Here is a 12,232-nt window from a genome sequence, read left to right as displayed (position 1 = left end):
TGAGCAGTTGTTCTTATTCTGTGTAGTGTACATCAAAAATAAAATTTAACAAGTATGGAAGAGCTAAGTTCAGGTGCAAATAAACATTTTATACTCTTTCAACTAGCAAGAATCAAAGCCAGGGAAATACTTTAAGCTGTAAAGCCAATCATATGGAGTAAAGTCAGCCGGATGTTGCAAAGTGCACAAAGCAAATTTTCGCTCAAATTTAGCTATTTTATGCACAAAGATACACCTTTATGAATAAAACACGCCCTCTTATTTTCATTGGGAAAATTCACATACTGGTATATACAAGGTGCGTTCCAAAGTAAACAGGACTTTAAAAAAAAAACAGAACAAATGGTTTTTTCGGCAAAATCAATTTATTTTATTCAAAATACTCTCCTTCTGCTTCCATACAGCTTTTTTCACGGTCCAAAAGGATGTCGAATGAGCGTTTTAGCTCGTATGGCCGGTATGGCCGCCAGTATGCCGGTGCAAGCCTTTTGAATGGCCTCTACATCTGCATAACGCTTTCCTTTCATGGGCAAATGCATTTTTCCGAAAAGGAAGAAGTCGCACGGTGCCATATCAGGTGAGTGGTTAATGGTTAAAATGTGATTTTTGGTCAAATAATCGTCCTTCGAATGTTGGATTCTGAGCAATTTTTGGTCGTCAGTCAATTTGTGCAGAACGGGATAGGCAATCATCGCCATAAACTTGTTTCATCAATTGAAACGTTTCGGCAAAAGTTTAACCAATTTAAAAAAAAAAATTGCCTCTTTGTTCGAAGCTCATTAGACTTAAACAATTTTTGGGCATAAGGTGGCACATGCTAAAGACATTATTCGTGCAAAGTTTTATCCCGTTATATTAATTGCTTCTTGATTTGCGTACTGAAAACTGAACGAATCAAGTAGAATTTAAAATTGTGGTATACATACGAGAAGTAGGCGTGGTTGTTGTCCGATTTCGTCCATTTTCACAATGTGATCTTCGATTGTAAAAACAACAACGCTCATCGTCCAATTTTCACACCAGCTAACAGAAAGATCTCTCATTTCATATCGGTGGCAAAATTTAGTGTCTATGCGGTACTTAGTTTTTGATTTATCGAACTCTTAGTAGTTTTTAACAATACCGTTATATGGGGAGTGAGCGGAGTTATCCCCCGATTTCATCCATTTTCACACTGTCGGTAGAAGCTCTTGCAAGATTTGTCCTCAATATATTTGGTTGTCCTGGTCATTTATATATACTCTATACATCTACTATATCGTTTAGTTTTAGGTGATACATACAACTATTAGGGGACCAAACTATAATACTCTGTAGCACCTGGTTGAAAGAGTATAAAAATGCTAGTTTTGCAACATGCTTATTCTTAAAGAAAATTCACAGAAACGGAAGTAAGCTCAGTAATCTCTGGAGGTAAAATAATACATACTTGTAGCTTTCCTAGCAATATAAGGCGCTCTCAATTCAATTAAACAGGCATTTCAGGGGCAAAACAATAATTTCAACACTGGGAGCTTCAACGATGTGAAGATTTGTCCGAAGGGGTACTTCTCATACTTAGACGCTAGGACAAAAAAAAACTACAGAACTTTAAGTGTGTAAATGGATGATTGCGCTCAAAAGGGAATTACAGCTTTGGGTAGTTCATTGACTCTACGCCGTTGTAAGACCGATTATGACTTAGGGTAAATTGGTATAATCATAATATATTTTTTTATTCCAACTCAACAACACGAAGAACCATCAGAAATATTTCTTGTTAGTGCCTGCAATGAAATAAATTTGAGATGATTATATGCTGCATCTCTGTCAAGTTAAGGCATTGAAGATTTCTCTTATAAGTCAAAAATCTCCACCACAAATTGAATAAATAAAATTCCATGACGAATATCGAGGCTTCAGCCAGTTATATATTTGGATAAGAGTGATAAATCTTTAATCTTTATCTCGTTGTCATTAATTTATTTCTGTCAACGCCTCACTCCCATTTTGTGTTATGAGAATAGTGTGTTCAAATTGTGCGCTTCGCATACCGTCGACAGAAACTGCGGTCCAGCCATCTTCCATTACATTCACGTTGGGCTTACCAAGACTAAGAATGGGCTCAATTGTAAATACCATTCCTGTACGCATAAAGCCAGGTTCAGAATTATCTGCCAAATAGTTTTAACATTACGTTCATGTACACAAAATAATTTTGTTTTTATTTTTACAATAATGCAATATTTCCGGTGGTTCATGAAATGATTTCCCAAGTCCATGGCCAGCAAATGCTGGTATCACATTCAATTTTTTTATATTGCAGAAATCTGTTATATATCTGCCGATTGCATTAAAAGGGGTTCCAGGTTTACATATATTAATGCAATGCTGTACACATTCCTCTGCTGACTTTACCAAATATACTCCCAAATCGTCAACGTTTCCTACAAGAAATGTTTTAGAGCAATCTCCATGACAGCCATTCAAATATACGGTAATGTCAACATTTATTATGTCCCCATCGACCAATCGTCTTTCGTTCGGAATTCCATGGCAAGCCACATTATTAACTGACGTGCATACAGATTTTGGAAATCCAGCATAACGAAAAGGGGATGGGTAGCCTCCTGCAGAAATTATCTGATCATGTGCAAAAGCATCGATTTCACCAGTTGATGTACCTGCCTACAAATATAAAAAAAAAATTAAAAATATTATTACATTTAGCAGAGTTTTTTTATTTTTTAAAGGACTACACAAATATGTCAAAAACTATCTATCTATTTTCCATACCCCTAAAAGTCGGAAAATTGGAAAATTCCGAAAATAAACTTTTTCCCACACAAATTTTTTTGTTTTGTTTTTAAATATTTTAATTTGTAAATTATTTGAATCGTTCAATTTCGGCCGTTTGCTTTTTTATTCCGGCTATTCAAAAGAAAAATTATTGAAAATTATGCAGTGAAAATTTTCACACAAACTGATCAATTGATTGATTGAAATTTGCTACGAAGTCACGAAGAGACCGCGCTAATATCGGTTGGCGTTCTTTTTGCCATCAACGTATGGCAACCCAAGACACATGAACGAGTACTCTCAGGATGCGATAACATACGTTTGGGATTATGGATCCCTGTCAATCGGCAAGCGATCTTCACAAATTTAAAGCAAGACTTTTCAAGCAACAGCTACGATGTTTGATGGACTTTATCTTGAAGCAACGTATGTATACTGTTAGATGCTAGATGTACTCTGTTGAGTGGCAAAAGAGAGGTTTGCCACACGCACACATTGTCCTTTGGATGGTGGATGGTGGTTACACCAGATCAAATTGATGAAATCATTTTGCGGAAATTCCTGATGTAGAGAAACATCCAATATCATACGAATTGATGAAAACCAATATGATTCATGGACCTTGCGGATACCACAATCCCACTTCATAGAAATCAATGTTGAGTATTGCTGTTCGGTGAAATCGATCAAATACGTTCGCAAGTATGTCTCCAAAGAAAGCAATATGGCGGTTATTGGTTTTGAACGAGATGAGATCAGAAATTATCAAATGGGTCGATAAATGAGCTGCTATGAAGAACTTTGTAGGATATTTACTTTTGCAATTCATGTAACTTTTTCGACGGTTTTGCATCTCGCAGTGCATTTGGGGAAAGTCAAAGTATGTATTTCAACCCAGAGAATACAGTACAGCCAACGGAAACACCGCCAACGACAATATTCGGAAATCCCTTGATATTATACATACATAGAATGCATCGTCGAAGAAATGTTTACACAGAAAACAAGGCCAACCAGTAGATGAACATTAAGGTGTGTTCTCAACTAATGCATTAGGATGAATTTACACAATCCACCCGAATAACGGTGGATATGCTATTGATTAATATACGCGGTTCAAGTTCACTTGAGTCATTGCTTACTGTGAATGGTACGGTGTGTGCAACTTTTTGAGAAACATGCCAGGCATTACAACAACATATCAGCCTTCAAATCTGCGTCAATTATGGGATACGAACAAAAATTACATTGCCGAAGACATTTTACATCGTATTCGCTAAGAATTGGAAATGGGAAAATTCCGACCGTCTTGACAATGAAGACGAAGCCGTGAATTATCCAATAGAATTTCTAAATTCTTTAGAGAGGCTTGGTATGCCGCCGTATCATTTGCGTCTCAAAGTTGGATCTGTAGTTAATATGTTTCGCAATCTTCATGCGCCGAAACTGTGTAATGGAACCCGACTGATTGTGACGCAGCTATCGAATACAAGGGCCCCGAATGCTTGGTGCTACGAATTCCTTTGAGTTCCAACGATTTGCCATTTTAGTTCAAACCCATTCAGTTTCCAGAGAAAATTGCATTTGAAATGACAATCAACAGGACACAAGGATAGTCGCTAGAAGTGTGTGGCATAAACCTGGAAATTTCATGTTTTTCACACGACCTGCTATACGTGGCGTGCTCATTAGTTCAACACCCATCTTCTCTATACATTTACGCACCGGAACTGAAACCAAAAAATGTTGTTTATCAAGCTGCGCTACATTAAAAAAAAATCACAAATAAATGATTTAAACACAAAAAATAGTATGTACATTCAACTTTTTTTTCATTTCAGAACACATAATTTCACGCAAAACACCGCTTGCGGGGTCAGCTACTAACTTACAAAATTATTCTTATGCTTTAGGCGAAAATAAAAATCGAAATATAACTATTATTATGTGAGAAAATAGAAAAGAAATAGAAAAGCTTTTTTTACAAATATTTTTTAAACTTTAACAATGTTTGATATCTCCACAACTAGTTTCAAAAACTAACGAGCACTAACTTAAAAACAAATAACATGGTATATAATTAAATCCTTTATATTGTATTTTAGATTCCAACTAAGCTATGTGGTTTTTTCCGACATAATCGACTAGAGAGGCATTTGTGTAACAGAAGATTTCTTGCCTCCTCGTTCACATGTGCATTAAGCCTTTTGTAGTGGGCATCTGCTTGACACCTGATTTCTTCGGCGACTATATTCACCCTTAGGTCTCGCTGAATGTCAAAATCTCTGCAGTACCAAGGAACATTTACAATGCTTCTTAGCACCTTGTTTTGAAAACGTAGTATAATATTAATACTGCTATCATTATCATTATCATCGTTATATCGGGAGTGAACTGGGTTTTCATCCGATTTCATTCATTTTCACACTATCGGTAGTAATTCTTGTAATATTCGTGCTGGGCGATTTCGTTGTTGTAGCTTTAGTGGTTTAGAAGATATGCACATTAAACTTTACACAATATTAATTAACATTAATTAAGGGGCAGAGCCACCGCCACTTTTTTTTTTTTTAATTTATCCACAAGTGCCTCTTGCTATTGTGATCCCTTGTGCCAAATTACAGTTTTATATCTTAATTAAGAGGTTAGGTATTATGGCACTTTATATGTTTTCGGTCCGATTACGCCCATCTACGAACTCGAATTTGTTGTACTAAGGAACCTGTATGCAAAGTTTCATCAAGATATCTCAATTCTTACCCAAGTTACTTACTGCTAGTGGGGGAAAAATAAAAACCTTATTTGAGCTGAGAAATCCTTCATTCTAATTTTATTTTGGTATTTGTAAGCCTTATATACTATTTTTGAAATTTTATGTATCTAGTTAAATATATGTGTATGTTGGTATGTACTGCACACGACATGGGGTTGTTTTTAACTATACAATGCAATACATGTGTATATGTGTGTTATCATATTGTTTATGCTGTATGGTTTGGATTGTTTTCAATTGCACATGTGTATTTGTAATCAATTGCCTAAACCTTATTAAACATGTTCTGTTTTATTTTTTGAATGCAGGCGTATTGCATAAGTATAAATACATATATTTTTATGTGTTTACAAGTATTTATTTATATGCGTATGTATGTTCAATACATTTGAACATAGATAGTTCATATTAGTGGACTGTATCTGTGTTTATAATTAGGGGTTTCACATGGTCACATAACGATATAAGTTATAACGATCCGAAAACATAGCGTTCAGACTTGTATTTGCGAAAACTTATTTTAGTACGCAATCCAACAACAAATTTTTTAAACTAGTATAAAAATGTATGATTTTATAATTTTTCCATGCTTTATGAAAAGTTGTGAGTACACCCAAATAAGTATTAAATGGTATTAAATGGCATCCCTTGGCACCAATGTACACGTTCATTTTTAAACACCAGAGCCAAAATTGTAAGACCTGGTATAAGCGAAACATGGTGGAAAATCTCTTGTTGTCATGAGCTGATTTTGGGTATGCAGGAATGCCAAAATATACACGAAAAACACTTTAAGTGCTTCATTAAAGATTTTCCCTCGTCAAAAAATATCTGTGTTGTAGATTAGCCAATTGTAAATCCAAACCTAAATCGACTTATCTTTTTGGGGCTCCTTTAAGCTTGATTTTATAAAAATAACACTTCAACAATTAAAAACCGCCATGGTTACCGAGTGGAACAATATACATACATATGTACATATGTAGGAGATTCGATTTTAGAAAATTTTCCATGATAAAATGCATTTATGAAATGATAATGTGAAATATGAATAGCCTAGTGGCAAAGTCTTTGAAACTGATAACAAATAAATTCATATTGGATTTTAATACATTAGAAGCGAAAGTTAAACTAACAAACATTAAGGCCAAAATAATTTACTTTTTTATTTTAATAAAATAATTAGGTGCCTCGATTTCTGACAAAACTGCGGGACTTATAGAAAAAAGTCATATGGCAATGTTGTAACAATGAAAAGGTCTACACTTTTTCACCTAACCTCAGAATTTTTATGAAAACTTCGCATAACCCAGCTTTGATCTTTAATTTTCAATAAAAAAGCTAAAGATAAAATTACAGTAGGTGTTATGATTGTGAAAATCTCTCCTTTCTGATAGTATTAAAATATATATACATAAACATGGTAAATTTGCTAAAAAAACGCAAAAATAAGACTCCAATAAACAGCTGAAAACCATTCAAAACTGCTTCTTTATTTCATCCACCTATTATTTCGTAGTAATAGCATTAAAAAGAGCAATTTTAATTTGTGTAGTAAGGAATTTTTTGCGTTTTCTGAACAAATTAACCATATATATGGTGTGTCATTCTGAGTAAACTTTTTTTTTTCAACTGAAAAACAGGCTAAAAACTTTCGAAAATGTGAAAAAGAAAGTCACTCAAAAGATGAGCTCTTAATATAAATATTAAGAGGTGCCTATTTCAAATTTTCTATTTTCCATATAAATTACATAGGAAAAAAATCGTTTTCTTGTGGTGGTTATTGTGCGGAGGTTATTATATGTGCACGCGATGGCTGCCAGTCGAAAATCGAGTTTTCTCGTAAAATAATCGATTAAAATTAAGTTAATTCCCGAGTTTAGCGGGGGTCCTATAGAGTACGAGGCATAGAGGCAATCGGCCGTAGACGCGTACGAGCTGTTTAAATCATTTACCGGCAGCATTACGCATTACCAAGCGGTAACAATCATCAGAAATAAAGTAAGGTGTGCAGCTAGAGCAGTGCTAGTGTCTCACAACACAGTACTTAACTCGGCTAGATTGGTCATACGCAGATAAAATTCACTACGACTATTGAGACAGGGCCTCGAAATGGTTAGGCAAGGGGAATTAAGCCTCATGGAATATTATGTCACACGAGGCGGAGCAGGCTACATACTCAACGATGAGGTCAGGGCAGATGAACTCCACGCCTTCATTTCTGGCTTGAAAAAGTCTCTTAAGGCTATTGTTTTTCCGGCACAGCCAAAAGATTTAGCGTCTGCATAAACGCTAGCCAGAGAAGCAGAGTCGAGCATAGAGCGTAGTATGTTTTCGGCAACCTACGCCAAATCTATTGCATAAAGAGAACAGACGCGGGAAAATCGACCGCTCGCGAAACAAGGCAGAAACTATAAAGATGAACGTGGTGGTGAGAGGCAGCAAGGTAACAACAGCCATCAAGATAGGAACAAAAAAGAAGCATGGGCAAGTCCCAGAGCCAATGGATCAGATAGGGCAACAGAACCAAGACGGCAGCGATTGAACAATGCTGTTCAGAGAGCCCCAGATTCGGAAGAATATCAAAAGTCCGCGGAAGCCGCTGTAATCGAAATCGAAGACGATAACGAATCATGCGATAATGACTCATTGCGGTTTTTAGAGAACGCTGGGTGGGAAAAATATAAAAATATTAATTTACACAGGGGCGGCAAAAAATTACATTAAGCCCATAAAGGAGCTACAAGAAGTAATTCCTGCCGAAAGCCCTTTCACCGTAAGTTCGAGCAAAGTAAATAAAGTGCCTTATGAAAATTTTTGGCCAAATCTCCCCATTTTTCGTGCTAGACACACTTAACTCATTTGATGCAATTATAGAATTCGACTTGTTAACACAAGCAAAAATAGCGTTGAAATTACCTAACAAATCCGAGCAATTGCAGTATCGTTACTGTGACAGTGTAAACTTAACAGATGTGGATGACATAATAGTGCCTACATCCATCAAAAAAGGAATTCAAAAGCCTGGTACTGAAAAGAATAAAAGTGTTTTCGACTTCTAAGGAGGCGTTGCCATTCAATACCTCAGTTATTGCTACAATCCGCACTATAGACAGCGAGCCCAGATACTCTAAACTATATCCTGACCCTATGGGAGTTTCAGATTTTGCAAACAACGAATTCAAACAGTTACTTAAAGATGGTATCATTAGACCATCAAAGTCCCCATACAAGAAGCTTAGTCTGGGTTGTTGACAAAAAAGTCCTTGGCAGCAATGGAGGCCGAAATAAATGGTTGGTAATCGACTTTAGGAGCTAAATGAACGAATTATAGCCGACCCATATCCAATGGCAAGTATCTCAATGATCCTAGCGAACCTAGGAAAGGCGAAATTTTTGCGACTCTAGATTCAAAATCCGGTTACCACCAAATTTATCTAGCGGAACCAGACCGCGAGAAAACGTCATTCACAGTGAACGGCGGGAAATATGAATTTTACCGTCTGCCTTTGGCCATCGATGACATCCTGAGGGAGCACATAGAAAATATATGTTATGTATATTTAGATGACACAATAATCTTTTCAAAAAACGAAACTAACCATGTGCAACATATTCATACGGTCTTAAATTGCTTGGCCAATACAAACGTGAGAGCAGCGAAAGATAAAACTAAGTTCTTTTGAAGAGATCGTCGAATTCTCGGGCTTTCTAGTGACCCAAAACGGGGCTAAAACTGACCCTGAAAAGGTCAGGGTGAAAAATCTGTTCAGCCTGCGGTCGTTTCTTGGTTTAGCTGTTACTATAAGGGTTTTATTTAGGACTTCGCAGCAATAGCAAGGCCCTTAACCAACATGGTCAAAGGAGAAAATGATTTGGTGAGAAAGCATACATATGTCCAAAAAGGTCTCGATTGAATTTGACGAAACTCAACGTAATGCATTCGAAAGACTGAAGATATCCTGGGATGAGAAGATGTCATACTCATGTACCCATATTTCAAGCAGCCCTTTGATCTAAATACTGACGCCTCCTTAGATGGCATTGGTGCATTCCTGTCCCAATGGGGCCGACCCATTTCCATGGTTTCACGTACGTTAAAGAAAAGCGAGACACACTACGCCACGAATGAGCGAGAATTGTTAGCTATTATATGCGCTCTAGGTAAATTGCAAAATTACCTCTATGGAGCAAAAGAAATAAATATTTTCACTGATCACCAGCCCCTTACCTTTGCCGTCTCAGATAGAAACACGAATGCAAAAAAACAAACGATGGAACGCATTCATGTATGAACACAACGCAAAAATGTTATATAAACCAGGCAAAGAAAACTATGTGGCGGATGCCCTAGCACGGCAAAATTTAAACACCTTACAAAACGAGATACAGTCGGACGCTGCAACGATTCACAGCGAAAATTCGTTGACCTACACAATCGAAACGACAGAAAAGCCTTTAAACTATTTCAGAAATCAAATCGTTCTTGATCCAATTCCCTTGAAACGAGTTATCATACTCTTTGGCCAAAAAATACGTCATCTTATAAATTTCACAGACAAAAACACCATATTCGAAATAATAAGGCCACTCATTAACACAAACGTAGTAAACGCAATACACTGGGATCTACCAACACTAGCCTGTATACAACATGACTTGGTGCTAAATTTCCCGGCAACCAAATTCCATCACTGCAAAAATATCGTTGTCGACATTATGGATAAAAACGAACAAATTTAAATTGTCACCACTGAACATAACCGCGCGCACAGAGCCGCCCAGAAAAATACTAAACAAATCCTTCGCGATTATTATTTTCCAAAAATGACGAAGTTGGGCAATGAAATAGTAATAAATTGCAAAATATGCACTAAAGCAAAGTACGATAAGACCTCCAAAAAAAAACACAAATACTTGGGGAGACACCGATTCCATTATACGCTGGAGAAATACTCCACATTGATATCGTTTCAACTGACAAAAAAAATCTTTCTTACTTGCATTGACAAATGCTCAAAATTCGCCGTGGTACAACCACAGGCGTCTCGCACAATAACGGATGTACAACCACCAATTATTCAGCTGTTGAATTTGTTCCCACAGACCAAGACAATTTACTGCGATAACGAAGCTTCTTTTAATTCAGAAACTATCAGGGCCCTTTTGAAAATCGGGTCGACATTGAGAGCGTACTACACAGTTGCTCAAATGGCCAGGTGGAACGCTTTCATAGTACACTCGCAGACATAGCCAGAGCCTTTCGCCTACAAAAAATGTCTGACGACACAGTCGAGTAGATACTAAGAGCAACAATCGCCTACGATCGATTTGTACTTTCGGTCACAGACCAAACACCCATCGACATGATACATGCAGCATCCAACGAACATAGGCAGGCCATCAAAAATAAAATTACAAAAGCCCAGCACGATAACAACCCGAACAGACAAAACAGTGTATTTGGGGTAAGCGAAAAAGTTTTCGTAAAAAATAACAGAAGATTAGGAAATAAGTTAACACCGCTTTGCACAGAAGAAACAATTCAAGCAGACCTTGGAACTTCTGTTCTCATTAGAGGGAGTGTGGTACATAAAGACAACCTTAAATAGTGGTTGCTTTCAAGTAAAAAATTTCCAATCTAAAATAGCATTGTCATAGTTTAAGCGCACAACGATTTTCAATCTTCGTTTCTTTTATTTTTAAAGGATTGGTCTTGCAATATTATTAGAATTAGGGGTAGTACATAATCGGATTATTGACTACTCTCACTCCAACTATATCCCGATAGTCGATGGATAGGTACTGGTATGGGAACAACGTGATTATTTAAGACACTCAACTAATTTAAAAGACCTTACTAACATAGCAGAGGAAACTGTAAAATTAACCAAATTATTCCCTCAGTCGCACATGCAAAAACTGCTAGACGTGGATACAGAACACATTAAAAATGTATTGTCAGTACTAAAAGTGCATAACAGAATGACAAAGAAGTTTAGACTGCTTGGGCTCAGCACTCAAGGTAATAGCAGGCACGCCTGATGCCTCTGATATTGAACAAGGTGGTCCGAATCCTTTTTAACTGATGCAAACAATAGACAGGTAGTTATTAACCCATCTTTACCCATCGTTGCGCAAGCGCAACATTTCGAATTTGTTTTTTTTTTATTTCTAAAATAAGGAAATAAATCTATGAAATGTAAGCCAGTCTCAAAAAGAAGAACTAACAGATAGACAACAATTTTTTTTATGGCTTTTCAAATACAAATGCATTTTATTTTTATCATTCAAAAACTGCTAATTGAGTCATCTCGGGATCGATATATTCATCCAATCATAAAAATATTAATTTAAATAAACCTTTACTTTTTACACTGTACAAAGCTTTAACAATATCTTCTTTGTGATATAAACCCTTTTGGTGGACAAAACTACCTACACGTGTTGTTTATCTTACATTTCTAGGAAACGTTGCGTTTACGCAACCTTGGGAATAACAATAGTCTGTTGTTATTGTTACTCAGCATGCCATTCGTGTTAGAAATGTATTGTCAATAATGGGTTCTCGCTATTCAAGGAGTAGTTCTGTTTTGTTTTTATTATTCAGTTGGTTCTAGAACGTTGAGCTAATAACATAGATAACTTGATACGAGACTCTTTGGTTCGAGAGAGAGCTGT

The 12,232-nt window shown here is 36.4% G+C and overlaps 2 protein-coding genes across 3 annotated transcripts in view; one reads left to right on the top strand and one right to left on the bottom strand.

The window, feature by feature from the left end:
• The window catches only part of LOC120781455 (transcription initiation factor IIB), a 348,751-nt gene that overhangs the window by 243,320 nt on the left and 93,199 nt on the right, over window positions 1-12,232 (top strand). The gene's annotated exons all lie outside the window — the stretch shown is intronic.
• The window catches only part of LOC120781456 (methionine aminopeptidase 1D, mitochondrial), a 39,717-nt gene continuing 29,361 nt past the window's right edge, over window positions 1,877-12,232 (bottom strand). For both annotated transcript variants that reach the window (XM_040113672.1, XM_040113671.1), the window contains exons 3-4: window positions 2,214-2,667; window positions 1,877-2,153 (exon numbers count right to left, since the gene is read on the bottom strand). In XM_040113672.1, the coding sequence (XP_039969606.1) occupies window positions 1,957-2,153; window positions 2,214-2,667 (651 nt within the window). In that variant the 3' untranslated portion in view covers window positions 1,877-1,956. The remainder of the gene's footprint in view (window positions 2,154-2,213; window positions 2,668-12,232) is intronic.

The sequence above is a fragment of the Bactrocera tryoni genome, unplaced genomic scaffold (genome assembly GCF_016617805.1).
Source record: "Bactrocera tryoni isolate S06 unplaced genomic scaffold, CSIRO_BtryS06_freeze2 scaffold_7, whole genome shotgun sequence".
Lineage (NCBI taxonomy): Eukaryota > Metazoa > Arthropoda > Insecta > Diptera > Tephritidae > Bactrocera > Bactrocera tryoni.
Note: the sequence above shows the minus strand (reverse complement) of the source record. Positions and strands in the feature narration are given on the sequence as shown.